Source organism: Sylvia atricapilla, chromosome 15, assembly GCF_009819655.1.
Source record: "Sylvia atricapilla isolate bSylAtr1 chromosome 15, bSylAtr1.pri, whole genome shotgun sequence".
Taxonomy (NCBI): Eukaryota; Metazoa; Chordata; class Aves; order Passeriformes; family Sylviidae; genus Sylvia; species Sylvia atricapilla.
Genome location: NC_089154.1, coordinates 8,904,187 through 8,921,777, shown reverse-complemented (window position 1 = coordinate 8,921,777; position 17,591 = coordinate 8,904,187). Strand labels below are relative to the sequence as shown.

Sequence of the window (17,591 nt, the reverse complement as noted above, 5' to 3'; positions counted from 1 at the left end):
TCCCAGCCCAGCCTGAAGGGATGGATTCCCAGCAACCACTGTGGAGGTGGCAGTCCTTATGTGAAAGAAAGAGAAATCAGTTCAGAATTGTCATCACTGCAGAGTAAAGATGCACCTGATTTACAGCAGAGTCATCCTGGGACACAACTACATGTATAACACTTATACATGTATGTTTTATTGGGGGTTAAGCCAACCCAAACTGCAAGTATATACAGACATAAAAGGCCAGAGTAGACAATTACAGCTGGTTTTAGTATAAAAACCCATTGATGACTCTGAAACATTGTTTTGCTCCCTTGTCTGTGTGAGATCCCCATCCTGTGATCCTGCAGGTGGCCCTCAGTACTTACGGTGGCCCTCAGTACTTACAAATCACTACACACTTGGAAAAAAAAAAAAACAAAACCACTTGAATTCTGTTGTCTTCTACAAGATCTAAATGAAGTGTGATTGGGGCTTTGTGGTTTCTGTTGCTTGAGGTTCAGTCACTTCCAGGGGCAGCAGCAGCCTTGGATCCATGCTGGGAATTACAGGAAGGAAGGACGTGTCTATGTGAACAGTTGGATCCTCAGAACCTCTTTGTTTCCAGAATTCAGGATAATCTTGTTACAAGGCTGAGACAGCTCCTGTTGGTCTCCAAATTCCAGTTCTGTTTGCCAAGCCTATATAAATAGCTGTAGAATAGTTACATCTGGCTGCACATCATCGAGAAAATCACAGCTGCTGGGGGCTGGAATCATCTGCCACCTGATCCCAACTTTATCTGTGAAGAAAAACACTGGGAATCATATTTATGCTTAATCAAATGAAGAGCAGAAGTTGTGTGGCAAGTTCTGTAAGAAGAGATCTTTAGCAAGGTGTGAGCAACAGGGAAATGCTCAGGAGTGTTTTTTAAAAAAGTCCATTAATGCCTCTGCTGAACACTCAGTGTCACTTTGTGAATTAACCAGAATTTCATAGAATATCCTGGTTTGAAGGAACCCACAAAGGTTCATCAGGTCCAGTTGGTGAATACCAGCTGAACAGCAAAGAGACTGCAAAAGATAGGCTTTAGAAGTGTGTATGAAGGAAAAATCCCCAAATCCCTATTTTATTTAATCTCTAATTGGGTGTTTAACCCTCAAAGAAGAGATGAGGTAAGATAAAGAGTTTAGCCTGCATCTCAGGTGTTATCACTGTGACAGTGCAGCACTGATGGCTCCCTCCTTTAAGCTTAAACCTTTTTTTACTTTCCTATTGGCACCAGGCTTAGAAATCATCCCTCACAGATGTGAGCTGTGATAGCCATGAGTTCCAAGCTCCTGCTGAAATCCATGTGCAAAAGCTACTGCTCTTAAATCCAGCTCTAGGATTAGATCCTGCTCCTCTCCACCACTGAACAAGTAATGGGCGAAGAGGCAAAAAGGCAAAACTGTTGAACAGTGGATGGAACAGGCACCCACCCAGCTGAGCCTGGAACAGCTGATATGTGTCTGGATTTCGGATTGTGGAAGCAATGAACACCTCAGGAGCTTTCCCCTCTGCTCTGCAGGTGGAGAGTTTCTGTAGCATCCCAATGAGGGCTAAAATTATCTCAGGATCATACACCACATCTAAAAAAAAAAAAAAAAAAAAGGAAAAAGAAAAGAAACATACAATATTTATTGAGAATTGAGCAAAAACCAGAACAAAAACAGTAAAGCAGAAATTCAATCTTCACAGTGCAGGAGAATATTGATATTTTATGGGCTATGCCCTCATCACTAAAAATCAGTGCTCCTTTTTGTAAATGGATTGTCAGATATTTTATTTAAGGCCATCCTAAGGGAGGCAGCAGAACCACTGAGCGTTGGTGCTCTGTTCCCACTGCCCTTGGCAAAACAAACCTGCCTTGTTAGAAATGAGTGGTTTGGAGGCTGATGCCAAGGACTTAAGAGAGGTTTCCATCTGGAGTCATTCCCTGCAGAGCAGAAATGATGGTGAGAGCTCAGTGAGCACCAAGGGGAGCAGAATGCTGATGCTCAGAGAGGGCTGTTTCCTACACAGAGGTGTCCAGGTGTGTGTACCACTGCAGTGACTCGTGCTGCAGTGTGCTGAGGGCACATCCTGCTGCAATGAGTAACAGCAAATAGCAGGGAGATGTCAATGCCCCTGAGTTCTTGCCTTCAGAGTCCAGTTGGGGCTGGTTTGTGCACTGAGCAGTGACACTGGCATTAGGTACCATACAGTGACTTCATCTTACAGAATTCCTGTTCACTGCATCCTGTGATACCTTGGATGCCAAAGTCACTTTTGCACCTGGATTCTCTTTTCTTTGCAAAGCTCCAAGTCAGGTTGTAACACCTACAGCTGAGACATTCTGCACCACTATCATCCTGCTGCCACGAGATTTTCCACTACTCGATTTTCCATAAAACTCCCTCTGAATTTATACCCAGAGGAGTCCAAAGAAAGCTTGTAGCTAGTTTTTGTTATTCTGTTATTCCTCAAGAGGCTGCCAGGGTTGCTAAGCCCTGCCCATCCCTGCTTCTGATGAGTGCCCTACCTGCTGCAATGACAACATCCGCTCTGAGACCCAGCAGTTGTTTTTCTGTCACTGAGCCCCAGTCAAGTTCAGCAACAATCACTTTTGGGCTTTGGCATTTCTCTCCTTCCACCTCCTGTCCCTGGGACTCTGTTTGGATGCTCCAGGTGACATCAGGCTCTGGGATGAAGCCGTTGAGCCGGACATTTTCTCCCAGCTGTCTGAGAACACGGGGGTGGCAGTCACTAAATATGAATGTCCTGGGCTCACAGGTCTTGCAGATGGCAATTCCAGTGAAACCAATCCCACTCCCTAATTCCAGGATTGTCCTGAAGGTAACAGAGTAAAACATACTATTAGGATTCTACACCGAGTTGGAAATCAAAAGATTCTAAATATAATTTAAGGTATAAGTTGCAGATAATTACAGTAATTTTTGAGTGAACCATCCACATCGCCTATGGAATGATATCCCTTCCCAGCCCAATCATTCAGTGATCCCACAGGAATGAACACTTCTTTGCTCACTGCTCCAGCCCTGCTGGTGCCATACCTGTCCCTGAAGAGGCTGGGGTTGTGCAGAGCCCACTGGGCCAGGTGCAGAGCTGCCTCCCAGGTGAGCAGCCCCGTGGTGCCCTCGGAGATGAGCGCCGTGCTCTCCAACAGGCTCACACAGTCCCCTGTGGGCTGCACAAAGATGGATCAACACAGGCCATGGAGTTAAGAGCTCACAGCCAACAGTAGCACCTAAAAAAGGCAGGAAGCACTCCAGGTTTCAGGGCGGGTGTTTTTAAAGCTAATTATTTTGCGTAATTTGGGTAAGTAAATGTGGTTTAGAACAGTGCAGTGTCAGTTTTTACCAGTAAGTAGTTTTTGTAACAGTGAGTAGATTCTTTTTCTTTTAGAACATCTGCCAGTGCCTCGTAGAGTTCATCCAGGGGTTCGGCTGCTGTGGATTCAAGCTGTGGGGAGGAGAACAGGGCAGCTCTGAGCATAACATTGTCATGAAACAGAAAGCAATTGCACTCTAAGCCCCATTTTAGTACAGTATATTTACACTGAATGTTGTAGTTGGTTATTACATGGGGTATTTTCAAGGAAAAAAAAAAGACAAAACAAGTGAAAAATAAGCTGAAAAGCAAGAGGTACCTTTTTGATCAGCTCAGTCAGGAAGCACCTCCTGTACTTGGCTGAAGGGGGATATTTGACACACAGAGGGTGAAGAATTGTCTACAATGAAAACAGCCATGGAAACCAATTAGCCAGGGCAAGGTTTAGGAAAGGCACAAGGACCATTAATTGACTCTGGGTGCCATGAAATGCATTGGAATATATCCTGTACAAGAGATGCTAAGGCAGAAATTGAAACGGGATGATTTCTGGCAGATGTGTGAGCTTACAGATCCATAGCCACAAATTTCTTACTTTTTGTGGCAACAAAAATCTCACTTTTCAATAGAGTAAAGATGAAAACGGAATGGAAATAATCCAATTTACTGTCCTTCTTTTGCTCTTCTCTTCTTTCCTTCTGTTTTGGTTTGCTACCAAGATTTGTGATCTTCACATGCAGGGACAATTCCCTGCATCACCGAATAACCAGGAGCGGCCATTCACAACAGTGCTCTGGCACGCGGGTCTCACTTTGGATCTAAGAACGCCCAAATAAATACCAGGCAGAGAAGGAAATCCGCAGTTCTGCAGGGCCTAACAAAACACTGCGACACCGGGTCACCGATCTCTATTTCTGAGCAATTCCGGCGGCTTTGGGACAAGCGCTGGCACCGCTCGCTGGTGGCACGGGGGTGACTCCGAGCTGTCCCTCACCTTTTCCAGAATATCCGCCAGCAGCGCAGAGTCCGGCGCGGTCCGCAGGCTTTGTTCGAGCTCCTAAAACAGGATAAATGAATAAAGGAGGCCGCGGTGCCGCCTCCCCCCCGCCCGGCCCGCCCCGTACCGGCCAGGGCAGCGAGCGCAGCGGCCGCGCCGCCAGGAACCGGCGCTGGAAGCGCAGCGCCAGCCCCGACCGCGGCTCGGCCATGGCCCCGCAGCGCCGGGACCCGCAGGCCGCGGCTCCCCGGACTCGTGTGGGGCAGTCCCCGGAGGAGGAGCCGCCCAGAGGGCGGAGCGGCACCGCCCGGCCGGGGCTGGAAGCGGGGAACGCCTGAGCGGGGATCGAACCCGCGATCCCCGGGCACGGCAGGGACACCTTTTACCATCCCAGGCTGCTCCAAGCCACGTCCAGCCTGCCCTTGGACAGTTCCAGGGACCCAGGGGCAGCCACCGCTTCTCTGCGCACCCTGTACCAGGGCCTCCCCACCCTCACAGGGAACAATTCCTTCCCAATATCCCATCCTCTGGCAGCAGGAAGCCATTCCCTGTGTCCTGTCCCTCCAGGCTCTTGCAAATAGATTTGCCCCGTCTTTCCCGTCCGTTCCCTGCAGGCACTGAAAGAGGCCCCAGTTGAGTCACCCCTGGGCTGCTTTTTCCCCCAGACACTCCCGGTTCTCTGAGTTTCCCTCACAACAGCCCCGCCACCATCTCGCCGGCCTGTGCACGTCATAAGTGCGCGCCCGGTGACGTCACTGCCGTGCGCCGCGGCGAAGGACACGGTGCCCGAGCGGGGCCGAACGGGACCGGAGCGAGCGGGACCGGGCGGCCTCAGGCGCCATGAGCCCCTCCGTGGAGGATGAGAAGCTGCGGGTGCAGCAGCTCCGCGCCCTGCGGCGCCGCTGGCTGCGGGACCAGGAGCTGAGCCCGCGGGAGCCCGTCCTGCCGCCGCGGAAGCTCGGGCCCGTGGCCGCCTTCTGGGAGCGCTTCCTGCAGCCCGGGGATGCCTGGCGGCACCAGGTGAGCGGCGGGACGGGGGCACCGGGCGGCCTTCCCTGGGCCGCTGCCCCAGCCTGACTGTCCCTGTGCTCGCAGGTGCACAAGGTCTACCAGGGCGGCCGCTCCATCACGCTGCGGCTGCTGCTCCCCGCCTTGGCCATCACCTACTACCTGAAATACCACGTCCAGGTGCGTGTGGGGCCCAGAGGGTTTAAAGGGAATGCCCGGGAAGGGGCGGGGAAACGCTGGGAAAAGCCCAGGGCCGCGGGGAATGATGCGAGGAGTGATCCCACACCGGGTGTGTGAATGTGTTGCTCGCATTCGGTTGCAGATAAAGGTTGTTCCCCGTGGCCTGTTCACCACTTGTGTTTCCTTGCTGGGGTAGCACTTAGATATAAATTTTGTGTGCTACTTCGTCACAAAGAATCACCCTTGTGAGACCCCACCTGCAGAGCTGCCCCAGCCCTGGGGCCAACAGCAGCAGGACCTGGAGCTGCTGGAGAGAGTCCAGGGGAGGCCACGGAGATGCCCCAAGAGCTGGAGCCCCTCTGGAGCCAGGCTGGGAGAGCTGGGAGTGCTCACCTGGAGAGGAGAAGGTGCCAGGGACACCTCAGAGCCCCTTCCAGGGCCTAAAGGGGCTCCAGGAGAGCTGGAGAGGGACTTAGGACAAGGGATGGAGGGACAGGACACAGGGAATGGCTTCCCACTGCCAGAGGACAGGGATGGATGGGCCATTGGGAAGGAATTGTTCCCTGTGAGGGTGGGGAGGCCCTGGCACAGGGTGCCCAGAGAAGCTGTGGCTGCCCCTGGATCCCTGGAAATGTCCAAGGCCAGGTTGGATGGGGCTTGGAGCAGCCTGGGATAGTGGAGGGGTCAGGGGGTGGAAGGTTTAAGGCCCCTTCCAACCAACACCATTCTGTGATTTATGGTAGTGCCCAGCTTTTCCTGTGACATGAGCAGAAAAGTTGTGTCTGAATTGTTCCTGTCCTGCAGGAGCTGCCCTGGGAATAGCCAGGGCAGCTGTTAGTGTGGGGAGGGAAAAGGGCCAGCCCTTCCCTCCCTGGCAGGTGTGACTGTTGTAGCCTGAGGTATTTCTCTAAGTAGTGGAAGGTTTCAGAAGACTTGTGCTTAGCACAGTTTCTGTTCTGGAAGGGTCATGGTGCCCATTTGGAAAATCCTTTGTACTTCCTCCAAGTAACACTGTTCTCTTTTCCCTTTCCCTCTCTTCTCTCCCTGCTTCCAGAAAACGCCGTATGGTCTGGTTATGACAAATCCACGGATATTCCCAGTAAGTCTCTTAACACTTGTTTGACCGTCCAGCTGTGCCACACAGACGGGAAGGGGTTTCCAGGGAGGTTTATGGAGCACCTAGGAAATCTCCAGTGACGCTTTTCCCAAGGGATGTGCCAGGTCCTGTGGGCACCACAGAGACAGTGGATCTGGGCACTTCTGGTCCTCAGTCCCTGTTTCAGTGTGGTCTCCTCTGTAGCACCTGGCTGACGTGGCCCATCCTGGGTGGAAAATACAAACATTCCCTTTGGGAATGGGTATTCAAAGCCCCGGTGATTTTGAACACAAGGAATCACACAGGAGTGGCTCTGCTTCTCCTTGTTGTCAGCACTGAGAACGCTGCTTCTGCCTTGGTTCCAGTTGTCCCTGAAGGTGCCCCACACTCAGGTGTCCCCAAATAGTTGTGTCACCTCAGCTTGGGTTAAGTTTCATGTAGCAGAGAGTGTCACAATGTTTGGTCCGTTCTGTTTTCGGACTGCTCTGAGCTGTTACTGATTGCTGTAACAAGTCAGAGGGCAAATATTCCCACAGAAGATCAGCTCTGCCCTTCCTGACTGCTGCCCATTTTTGCCATAACACCTCCTAATTGTGCCCTTTCTAAAATAAAATTATAAAATGTTCCATCCCAAACAACCACAAAGCTACACACTTAATTTCAAGCTGTTTGCCTCTGTCTTCAGCCTAATTTTTCAGTCTAGTTAGGCCAGCTCAGCAGGCCAAGACTGTGCCTGGAGCTGGAAGAAGCAGCACTGGGGCAGCAGGTTGATTTTTAGGGATTCCATGGCTCTCCCTGGGCTGTGGGTTTGGACTCACTCATCACTGCTGGAAGGGGTTATGCAGTGCTATAAGTAGTCTTTAAAACAAAACAGGCTCAAAATGTGTGGCTGCTGTTACGTAGTGAAAACACGGGGTAAAGCAGGTACAGACTCCAGGTGATGTTATTGCTGTGATATTATTGCAGCATTCTGGGAATGTTGGGAGAACGAGTGTGTTCTGAGTGAGTTGGGGTGAGATTCTTGCCTAGGAGTGGGGACAGTTGCAGGTTTCCTGAAGGACTGGGCTTGGCAGGGGGAGTCTGGATGCCACAGGAAATGCTCACCATGCTCTCATTCCACAGGGGGACAGGATTTTAGAGACTGGAGAGATCATGCCACCCCTGAAGGACGAGCTCCACAAGCACCACTGATGGCCAAGAGCTGATTCCCTCCTTGGGTGAGCATGGAGAGAGCTGCACCTGCTTTGTCTCTTCCATAAAAGAGTCTTTATTCTGCCATGTCTCAGCTCCTCTGTCATTTACAGTCTCAGTCTGTGTCATTCCAGGTGCTCCTTATGTGGGAGTTGATTATTGCTGGATCCTGGGGATCTCCAGCCCCCTTACTCACCTTTCAGCAGGACAGTGTGGGCCTTGGGGTGACAAGAGAGACCCTCTGGATCCCAGGGATTTTGGAGCAGGCTGCTCCAAGGAGCAGTCACACTGAGCTCCTCAACCAACCTCACTTGGTTCTCCTCTCCCAATTTACCCAACCCTTTCTACCACCCCATTCTGACAGACTCCCAGTGAAAACGTAGCTTCCACCTATGCCATCTCACCTCTCTGCCTAGGGAGGGTGGCAGAAGAGGCACTGCTGCCAAAAATCCTTTTTATCACTCTTTCCTCTGCCTTCAGCTCTTTCTGAGGAGTGTTCCAGCCCCCACATACCTGGGGCACTTTGTATTGAGAAGACTGGTCTCTTAAAGAGCAGGGAGCCAGAGGCAGTGACCCCTGTGGATCCATTCTAACTCAACATATTCTATGATTTGAAGTGTTTTAGTAGCTGTGTTGGGGATAGGAATGGTTAAACCAGCAATCCAGTGGGTAACCTGGGGGGCTGTGACAGAATCCCCTCATGGAGCCATGAGAGACCAGCCCAAGTGTGTGAGGAGCAGGGGACAGGTCAGAGCCCCTATACTGTGTTTGGGGACAGCCAGACCCTTCATAATGATGCTAGTAGGGACTTGAACCATCAGGACCATGGCAAACACAGGGAAAACTGTCCAGCAGTCAAAGGGGATCTGGGAGGCCGTGGACCCCAGCCCCTGGCCAAACCCACGTCCCCTTGTTTCCGTGGGTAAACAGTGGCTCAAGGTGGTACAGCAAGTGAGGAATGAAGTGGTGGGGCAGTAGGATCCTCTGGGTCATCCCTGGGGAAGGTTGGGGGTCACTGGGGGGGCTGGAGAGGGAGCAGGGACTGTTGGGGAGCTCTGAGAAATAAGGAGTCAAGGGTATTGATGGGCTGTTGATGGCTGATAGGGTTCATAGAGGGGCTGCAGAGGGATGAGACTTGTCCTTCCCAAGGCCCTGGGGGTCCCTGTCACTACCCCTGCCCCAAGGTGTGCCCAAGGGCCACAGCAAGTCCTCCCCCCTGGCCAGTGACCTCCCTGGGGTCCCCTGACACCTCCACCCCACTGATGACAGCTGGGGTACCCCAAATCTCCGAGGTCCCCATGCACTTGTGAGGAACTGAGGACTGTGACATCTCCTGGGGACACCACACACCCAAGGGGATGCCTGATACTCCCAGAGCTCCCTGATTCCCCCAAGAAGGCTCTGATACTCCCAGAACTTTCAAATTTCCCTAAGGAAATCCTGACAACTCCTCTAGTGAGAATTCCCCCAGGACTACAGGGAATTCCTGGTACCCCCAGAGTGCCATAAACATTCCCACAGCTCCAGCACCCCAGGAGACAGTCCAATCCCCCATGTCCCCATGGTTTGGGGCCCAGGGGGGCCATTTTAGGTCACAGACTCAGTCCCAAGGACAGGTGTGGGGCCCTGGGATCACCTGGGGTTTTGGAACAGAAAATCCTGCCTGAGTAGAGGGCATGGGTACCTTTCCTTCAAGCAGGGAAAGGTATGAGTGTCATAACCACACCAAAAAAGACAGAGCACACTGAACATATCCTGGCACAGCTGCAACAGGACCATTCATCTCCATCCCCTCAGCTGTCCCAGTGCAGGTGACAGCACGTGGTGCTGGGTGAGCAGGAGGAACCATGAGCCTGGTGTCAGACCACACACTGCTGACAGCTGCTAGACCTCTGCAACAACCACGTGCCTCCACAAATAGAGTCTGGATCTTCCCTGGGGCATTCTGGTACCTCTCAAAGTCATCAAGTCCAATTTCCCTCATACCAAAAATGTGGGTGATGCATTCTCTTGACAATGAAAGTGCAACTCTTCTGTGTTGAAGGAATTTTAAAGCTCATTTCATCCCACCCCCTGCCATGGGGACACCTTCCACTATCCCAAGTTGCTCCAAGCCCTGTCCAGCCTGCTATTGGACATTTCCAGGGATGGGGCAGCCACAGCTGCTCTGGGCACCCTGTGCCAGGGCCTCCCCACCCTTATACGATATATATATATATATATAATGTATACTTAGTAAAGGGTTGCATTTCCTTGCACCTGCCTTGCTGCAAAAAGCCTTCCATTGCAACAGCTCCAGGAGGAAGATCTCCTCCCAAATCAGTGATGGATCATGACTTTCTGTCCTGCCCTTCAACAGCCATCAGGACTTCCTTCTGGCTCAGGCTGCAGCTGGGAGGGTTGAGGGCAGGAAAGAGTCACTTGCCAATGTGGAGGTGACAGCAGAGGTGAGAATGGAGGGAAGGCTCATTCAGGCTTGGTGTCCTGGGAAAGGAGGACTGGAAGATCCTGGGTTGTGGAACATGCAAACCGTTTCTCACCTGATGTGCCTCGGGGAGGAGCTGCTGGTTCCAGCACTGCCAGAACACAACGGGAATTCTCCCTGTGCATCCTCCAGTCCCTGCCAACTCTGGGTGTGTTCCCCTGTGCTTGGCCAGCTGGGTGTGCTCCAGGTCACCTCCCATCCTCCGGGGTATCCCATGGCACAGCAGCTCAGGATTAGTGCCAGGAGCACACAGAGAGATCCAGAGCTGTGTCTGGGCTGACACACGTTGATCCATGGCTGGTTGGATCTCAGCTGTGTGAGTCCATGGTGTGGGGAGAGCTGGCTGACATTCTCCTCTGTCAGATTTGGGAAGTGGTGGTGGCTGGGGGAGAACCTTTGCAGCCAGAGGAAAGCAAGGTCAAAAAAAGCTTGGGATGGTCCCGGCAGCCCAGCAAGCTCCAGGAAAATTTTAGGAGGTCATTTTAGGAGGCATGGCAGGTGGAGGGGATGCTGGGCAACAGTCAGTGTGGGGTTACAATGCTTAAAAATGATTGTTTTCTGTGATGAGATTTGCTCAGGGCAGAGCAGAAGGTGACATTCCCCTCACCTTTAGCCAGGCCTTCAGCTATGGCATTCCTTCATTTCCAGGAATGCAGCTCACTGCAATATTGAGGTCTCTGCTGCATCAACTGAATGTTTGATTCATTTTATCATCCATGACAGGAACAGGAATTTGTCTGGAATAACTGAAATCCTCCATCTTTCTCCAGTGCTCATAGATGTGATGAGCACTGCCAGTTATGGGCCTCAGTTTATCCAGCTAAAATTAGAGAATGTGGATCCCAGTTCATTGAATTTCTGACAGGCTGGGAGAGCTGGGGAAGTTCACCTGGAGAAAACTCCAGGGACACCTCAGAGCCTCTTCCAGGGCCTAAAAGGGCTCCAGAAGAGCTGGAGGACTTGGGACAAGGGATGGAGGGACAGGACACAGGGAAGGGCAGGGATGGATGGGATATTGGGAAGAAATTGTTCCCTGTCAGGGTGGGAAGGCCCTGGCACAGGGTGCCCAGAGAAGCTGTGGCTGCTCCTGGATCCCTGGAAGTGTCCAAGGCCAGGTTGGATGGGGCTTGGAGCAGCCTGGGATAGTGGGAGGTGTTCCTGCCCATGGCAGGGGTGGAATGAGATGAACTTTAATGTTCCTTCCAAGCCAAACCTTCCCATGATTTTAGTTCCTAATTGAACACGCTGAAATAATCCACTTTTTGAAATCACTTTCTAACAGGGCAAAATTTACTTCACAAATTTATTCTGTAAATAATGAGGGCTGGGCTGGTGACAAAATTCCAGCCAGAACCTTCCTGTCATGCCAAAGCTGGGGTCTGTGCCATGTAGATGTTGAAGCCCACGTGAGCTGCAGGGACTCCTCTGCTGTGCTCTCACACTGCTCACACTCAATAATCCTGAGGATAACAAAAGGAGCTGAACCCAGATCCCCATACATGGGCACGTTTTAGGTGCTTTGAGGAGGGAACTGCTATTCCATAAGGCTGAAGAGATCAGGGATGAAGACAGCCAGCAGGTCTCATGTGACCTGTGGGGCCAGGACCTGGACACCTGAGGCAGCCACTGAATGTCCCCAAGTGCCCAAGCTCCCACTCCAGCTGATGCTCTGTAGCTGGTGACAGATCTTACTGGAAATGCCCACCATGGTGGAACCAGCATGTTCTTTTAAACCCAAACTCTCCTTTTCCCCAGTGGATCCTGAGAGGTTTTGCCCTACAAAGGGCAAGGCAGCCCCACTGGCTGTGGCAAGATTCCTGGAGATGTCCTGTGCAGGGCCAGCAGTTGGACTTGATGATCCTGGTGCATCCCTTCCAGCTTGGGATACTCCATAATCCTGTGATTTTGGAGATACCTGCCCTGTGCTTTCCTCAGGCACTGCTGGAGCAGCCAGCCCTCAATTTCCCCAGTCCAGAAATCCCATTTGTGAGCGAGGGCAGCATGAGGCTGCTTCTTCCCTGGCTCACCCCAAATAACAGTGGCAGAAATGCTTCTGCTTAAATGATGTGTCTTTTGCTGGGGCAACGACCGCTGATTTCCCATCAGGGTGTGCTGGACCTGCTGGGCGGGGTCCCTTCTGCAACCCCCTCCCCGTTTCGCTCGTGGCTCCGGGAGGCTCCAGCACGGTGACTGCAGCAGGTGCTGCACGAACTGCTCCCAGCTCTCATCTCCCTGGGGTGAGAGGGTTTGAAGGTGCCTCTTAACCTGGCCGGGTGGGTCTGGACTCCGGGGCTGGCTGAGGGTGCCCGAGGGCCGCGGCCCGGTCCCGCTCCCGCCGTCCCACGGCGAACCGCGGCTGCACATCGCCCGCAGCGCCGAGCAGATCCCTGCCGGCTCCACCTGCGCTTCATGTGCCGCCAGGTCATTAAGAACTGTAATTAGGAGCGGCTTCTGCCCAGGTTGCCTCAGCCGCGGGCTCTGATCCTCACAGGGAACGCCCGGATACTCCATCCCCTCACGGCGGCACCTTCCAGGGGAGCGGGCGGGGACGCTCAGGGGCGCACGGAGCCTCCGTGTGAGGGCTCAAGGGCCACGCACCCGCCTTTTCCAAACAGCGACTCCGGACGACCGGAGCCGCGGGATCCCCGGAACACGCCAAGAACCCGCCGGACCGTCCGGGACCCTCAGCCCGGGGAGGTCCCACCGACCCCGAGGGCAGCGCCGCCCGCGCTGCGACCCCCGGCCGGGGGGCGGCGCTCTCACGGGCCGCAAGGCACGCTGGGAGTCGTAGTCCTCGCCCGCCGCACGGCGCCCGCCGCCCCTCACCGGCCGCTCCGGCCCCCGCCCTCCGCGCGCCCGGGGCTCACCGGTCCCTGGGCCCAGAAGCGCCGCCGCTGCCCGGGCTCCGCCGGGCCTGCCCCGACCCCGAACCGCCTCTCCCGGTGCCCCGCTCGGCCGCCACCTTCCGCTTCCTGCGCGCGGCGCCCCTCGGGGCTCGTAGTCCCGCCGCGCTATTCACGACGGTCTCTGCGCCGTCTCCGCGCCGCACGCCCGCGGCCGGGACGGGGCGCTGCGCCACGGCGGCGGCGTAGGGCGGGCGGGAGGAAGGGCCGGCGGGGCGGCCGGGGCGGGTGCGAGCTGCTCCGCCCGGGGGAACGCGCGGGGCCGGGGGGACAGAGCGGCAACGCGGCGCCTCCACCCCCAGGTGAGCGGCGACGGGGGCGCGGGGGAGGGAGCGGGGACGGGCCGCCCGCCCGGGGCCTCCCGCCGCGGGCCGCGGCTCCCGCCCGCGCCGGGGGTCGCCCGGGGCTCTCCCGGTTGGAGGAGCCCGCTGGGCCCGGCCGCCCCCGGGCCGGCCTCACCACCTGTTGCCGGTGGGCCCGAGCGGGGGCCGGAGGCCGTGGCGGCCAGGGGGCGGGCGGTGCCGGGGTCCCGGCTCGGTGCTGTGCGGCGGCCGGGGTGCCTTGCCCGGGGCTTGGGGGGGACCTGGGGGCTGCGAGGGCCCCGCTCGCACCCCATCCCGGACACAGGCGCAGCCGGAGGGGTTTTAACGGGCTTGAGGGTCGTGCAGCAGCCGGTGGGGACGGGGAGGCTTCGTGACTGCTCGCGGTAGGCTGCAGTGCCTGCCCTGCCTTCGCCCCGCGCCCGGTGCGGAGAGATCGCAGCTCCCGGGTCCTCCCGCGGCCGGGGGAGCCCCGCTTACGGCACCGCCGAGTGCCGGCTCCGGGCTGGAGCACGGCCGAGCCCCAGCAGCCCGGGCTGCCTGTCCTTCACGTCTTCACTCACCTCCAGCTTACACATCCGTGCTGGGGGTGAGCAGGGCTTTATGCAGAGTTTCTGACGCCTCTGCGAGTTTGCCCTTTAGAATCAGTTGGCTGGCTCTTATCCTTGAGGCTGTTGGGTCCCAGTGTCTCATCAAGACCCCTGGATTTTGCTGCACGTCAGCTTAGCTGCAGTTGAAGCATCTCAGCCTCCAGGTCCTGGATGCTGGAGTCTTAAAGGATGGGATGGAAAAAGCTCTGTACTTGCCAGCCTCTCCATTTCCTGAGTTCTCTCCTCTCCCTGCTCCTGCTCCTGGGCTATATCCCCCCAAGCACCAGGAAGCAACTGTTCAGGGTGATCATCCGTGGGCCTGTTAGAGGAGATGGGATAATGTGACCGTTGTGTTTGAAATGTCATACTGTTTCCTCTAAGCGTTTTTTCAGCTGGGAATCTCACTGAAGCTTGGCGCTCCATAGGCCTGCAGGCCCAGGATGTGGCTGGGTGGGTTCTCATGGCTGGACAGAAGGTTGTCTGGGAACTGCTCACTGCATGTGGCCTGGGGCACTGGTGCAGGACAGTGCTTCACTGCTGTGGGTCAGTCAAGAGCTGATGGAGACTGGGAGATGTGTTTGGAGGGAGCCAGTGTGGAGATGCGGGGTGCATATCCCAGACTGTGGCTCTTGTGGCTCTGAGTGCAGAGATCTTGCCATGCTTTGCATGTTGTCACCTGGGACTCAGAGAGACTTGTGCTTCAGGGCTGTGCTCTTCCCTAAACTGGAGCAGACCTGCAGTGACAGACTGGCCGCCTGCGACTCCTGGAGTCTGCTGGTGGCTTTTGTCTTGCCATTTTTTGAGATCCTGCTGAACAGCCTGGCTCGTGCCTCTGAGTGCACCAGAGCAGGGCTGAGCTCTGCCTGAGCATAACCTGTCCAAGGCATGATTCAAATTACCCCGATTTTATGTATGTGGGGGTATTAACTCGTTTCAAGTTACGTCAGCTTCTATTTGTATCCAAGGCTTTAACAGTTGAAGGCAGAAGGCAAGACCCAACATTGCTCCCTTCCTTGGGAGGGGTTGAATGGCTGGAGAGCCCTTTGAAGGTTTGGTGTGACTGGCTGGGTTTGCTAAGCCCAAACTGCTTTGGCAGGAGGGCGAGCAGCTTCCTCCAGCCTGATGACTTGGTACATAAGGGAGCCGGAGGTGTGGGCCAGGCACGGTGTCTCCTGAATCAGAATAAATCATGGAAAAACAACCCAAAGGTGCTAAAGTCGCTCATAAAAAAGGTCAGGCATCGTGATCAGACTTGGAGCTGTCTCATGGTGGTGGAAGGGCTGGCTGACCCCACAGAGGAGCCTGGATGCCCTCAGCAGATGCACTGATTACCCCTCACTCTCCTGGCTTGCTACCCCCTTATCTTTACTGTGAGCACCCTCTATCTTTGCTTGGAATTCCACTGGCTTTGCAGAGGCAAGTGGCCACAGCCCTAGTGTTCCCTTGGCCAGCTGAGTGCAGTTGGCTTTAACTCATGGAAAACACGCTGCTCTCCTCTGTCCTGGAGGTTTTGTGGGAGCTTTCCAAGTTTGCACTGGTTGCATGTGAGATCTAGAGAGAGACTCAGCCTGTGCCGTGTGTCCATGGTCGTGTTGATCCCTGCTGGTGGAAACATCATCTGCTCATCGGTGGAGAAATGCAGTTTTCCTTCCATCATCCCGCTTCATCTGCATCCAGGCTTGGCTTTTTCTGGCTTCATTCTGACCCTTCCTGTGAGAGGGAGAGGACCTCTTCCTGGGGAGGATCAGACGCTGTGGCATTTCTCCCAAGTGAGGATTTTTATGAAGCAGAAGGAGGTTGGAGTAAGGGACTGTGGCTGCCTACGGTCAGAGGAGGCAGATTTGGAAAGCCCAGTGTGTCAGCCCAGTGTCCTGCCACCATGGCTCTCTCTCAGTGCCCAGAGCTGGGGGGACCCTTGTGAGCTCCTGATTTGCTGGAACTTGGAGCTCTGAGCAAGGTCACACTCAGTGCAGCCTTCGGTGGGAAAGCTGCTTACGCGGGTGGGACAGGTGAGTCAGTGGCTTCCTCCTCATTTTCCGTCATAATCCCATTCTCTGGAGCTGCCTCCCTGCTCCCTGGAAGGAGGGATCTGCATCTGCCTGTGGTTGCCTCAACCTTGCTGGTTGCTGTTGGAGCCTTCCTGAGAGCTCCCTCCTCTCCAGACCACAGTCCCTGAGCTGGGCAGGGAGGAGCAGGCGGCGCCGAATTTCTGTCACATTTGCTGTTTGGAGTGTTGACACTTGCCTTGCATTTAGCAATGGCAGCTGAGGAAGCCAAAAGAGGCAGAAGAGCTGCTGCCTGCTCACGAGAAATATTTAACTCTTGCCCTCACAGCTCCCTTCCCCGCGTGCTGGCAGCTCTCAGGTTGGCTGATAGGAAATGCCGGTGGTGTTCCCAAAATTCGTTTGTGTTCAGTTGCTTAAAAGATGAGAGGGTTTTTGTGTGCCATTTCCTCTTGCTCTGGAAGAAAAAAAGCACTGATGCCCTGGTGCCTGGGCAGAAGGGAGAAGGGGGAGCCCTGGCAAGGAAATAGGATCCAGAGAAATGTGTCACCAGCAGAAAGAGCAATTGTTTTCCTGCATTTCTATGGCAGAGCCTTGTCCTGTTCAGGCAGCCCGTGTTTGACAGCCAAGATAATACATTTATATTGATGTAATTAGCGGGACGTGGAGTTTGCTGAATGGCTCGGGGGCAGCCTGCTTTTCAGACTAACTCCAGCAAATAGATCAGGGAGGATTGGAAAGCTGCCGTGGGTTGCTGGAATTGGCCCGTTGGGTTTCTGGAGGTTGAATACATAACTGCTGATATTTCCTATTGTGCTGTACCCTGCCTATTTGAAAAGAAAATAACTCAAGGGAACATGGGGCTATTTTTGCCAGCTTGAGATGATCAAGTTTGATTTCTAAAAACTGAAGCCGAGTCTTTAAGCTTGCACATTAAAACCAATGTTGGAACCATATCTCTGTTCCTCCATAAATGCGTGCCTCCACACTTTGGCAACGGTGTAAACTCTAATGAGTGTTCATAAAAAAAGAAAGAGCTTTTCTGTTCCTGCAGTGCAGCCCCTTTTGTAGGAAATGCTGTGGGCCCAAGCAGGCTCAGCATCAGGGATGGTGACAGTGACACTGCGTCAGGGGACTGAGCTGGTGTCCTGCCCCAGCCCTGGTGTGAGCAGCCCTTGGTTATCAGTGCATTCTCAATTTGGTGAAATAGAGACAAAGACCTTACAAAAAAGCTGTTGTCCCCTTCAGTGATACTGCCCAGCTGCATTTCTAATGTAATGCTTCCAGTGGCACCAACGTTTCCCCTTCAGCATCTTGTTCCTAATCCCAGCCCTGGTGATTTCAGTTTACTGAGGATATCACAGGCAGCTTCCCAACTTACATCCTTCTGCTCCTGTAACAAAAAGGTTTGCAGAGAAAGTTACTCATGGGCAACTTTGCTGGCAGCTAATCCCCTGTGTTTGTGCTGGTCTATGGAAGTGG

General features: G+C 54.2%; 4 protein-coding genes across 7 annotated transcripts in view; 3 read left to right on the top strand and 1 right to left on the bottom strand.

Moving 5' to 3' along the window:
• Window positions 1-158: 158 nt before the first annotated feature.
• On the bottom strand, window positions 159-5,050 carry EEF2KMT (eukaryotic elongation factor 2 lysine methyltransferase). Of its 2 annotated transcripts, none has more exons than XM_066330033.1 (8): window positions 4,720-5,050; window positions 4,331-4,393; window positions 3,656-3,736; window positions 3,367-3,468; window positions 3,060-3,193; window positions 2,528-2,835; window positions 1,446-1,595; window positions 159-766 (listed from the first exon to the last, which is right to left on the bottom strand). In XM_066330033.1, exons 1-8 carry the CDS (start codon window positions 4,876-4,878, stop codon window positions 666-668), a joined length of 1,098 nt encoding a protein of 365 aa, XP_066186130.1. In that variant the 5' UTR covers window positions 4,879-5,050; the 3' UTR covers window positions 159-665. The 2 variants fall into 2 exon arrangements, with proteins under 2 accessions (XP_066186130.1, XP_066186131.1); XM_066330034.1 differs by lacking the exon at window positions 4,720-5,050 and adding an exon at window positions 4,461-4,595.
• A 19-nt stretch (window positions 5,051-5,069) lies between these two features.
• NDUFB6 (NADH:ubiquinone oxidoreductase subunit B6) lies at window positions 5,070-7,893 on the top strand. The gene is made up of 4 exons (XM_066330040.1): window positions 5,070-5,353; window positions 5,429-5,521; window positions 6,576-6,620; window positions 7,740-7,893. Exons 1-4 carry the CDS (start codon window positions 5,174-5,176, stop codon window positions 7,806-7,808), a joined length of 387 nt encoding a protein of 128 aa, XP_066186137.1. The 5' UTR covers window positions 5,070-5,173; the 3' UTR covers window positions 7,809-7,893.
• Window positions 7,894-8,633: 740 nt separating this feature from the next.
• Window positions 8,634-13,385, top strand: LOC136368260 (nematocyst expressed protein 3-like). Its single transcript, XM_066330405.1, has 2 exons — window positions 8,634-8,759; window positions 12,909-13,385. Exons 1-2 carry the CDS (start codon window positions 8,634-8,636, stop codon window positions 13,383-13,385), a joined length of 603 nt encoding a protein of 200 aa, XP_066186502.1.
• Window positions 13,386-13,388: 3 nt separating this feature from the next.
• The window catches only part of CAPN15 (calpain 15), a 55,630-nt gene continuing 51,427 nt past the window's right edge, over window positions 13,389-17,591 (top strand). For all 3 annotated transcript variants that reach the window (XM_066330013.1, XM_066330009.1, XM_066330010.1), the window contains exon 1: window positions 13,389-13,498. The gene's annotated coding sequence lies outside the window, so the exon portion shown is untranslated. The remainder of the gene's footprint in view (window positions 13,499-17,591) is intronic.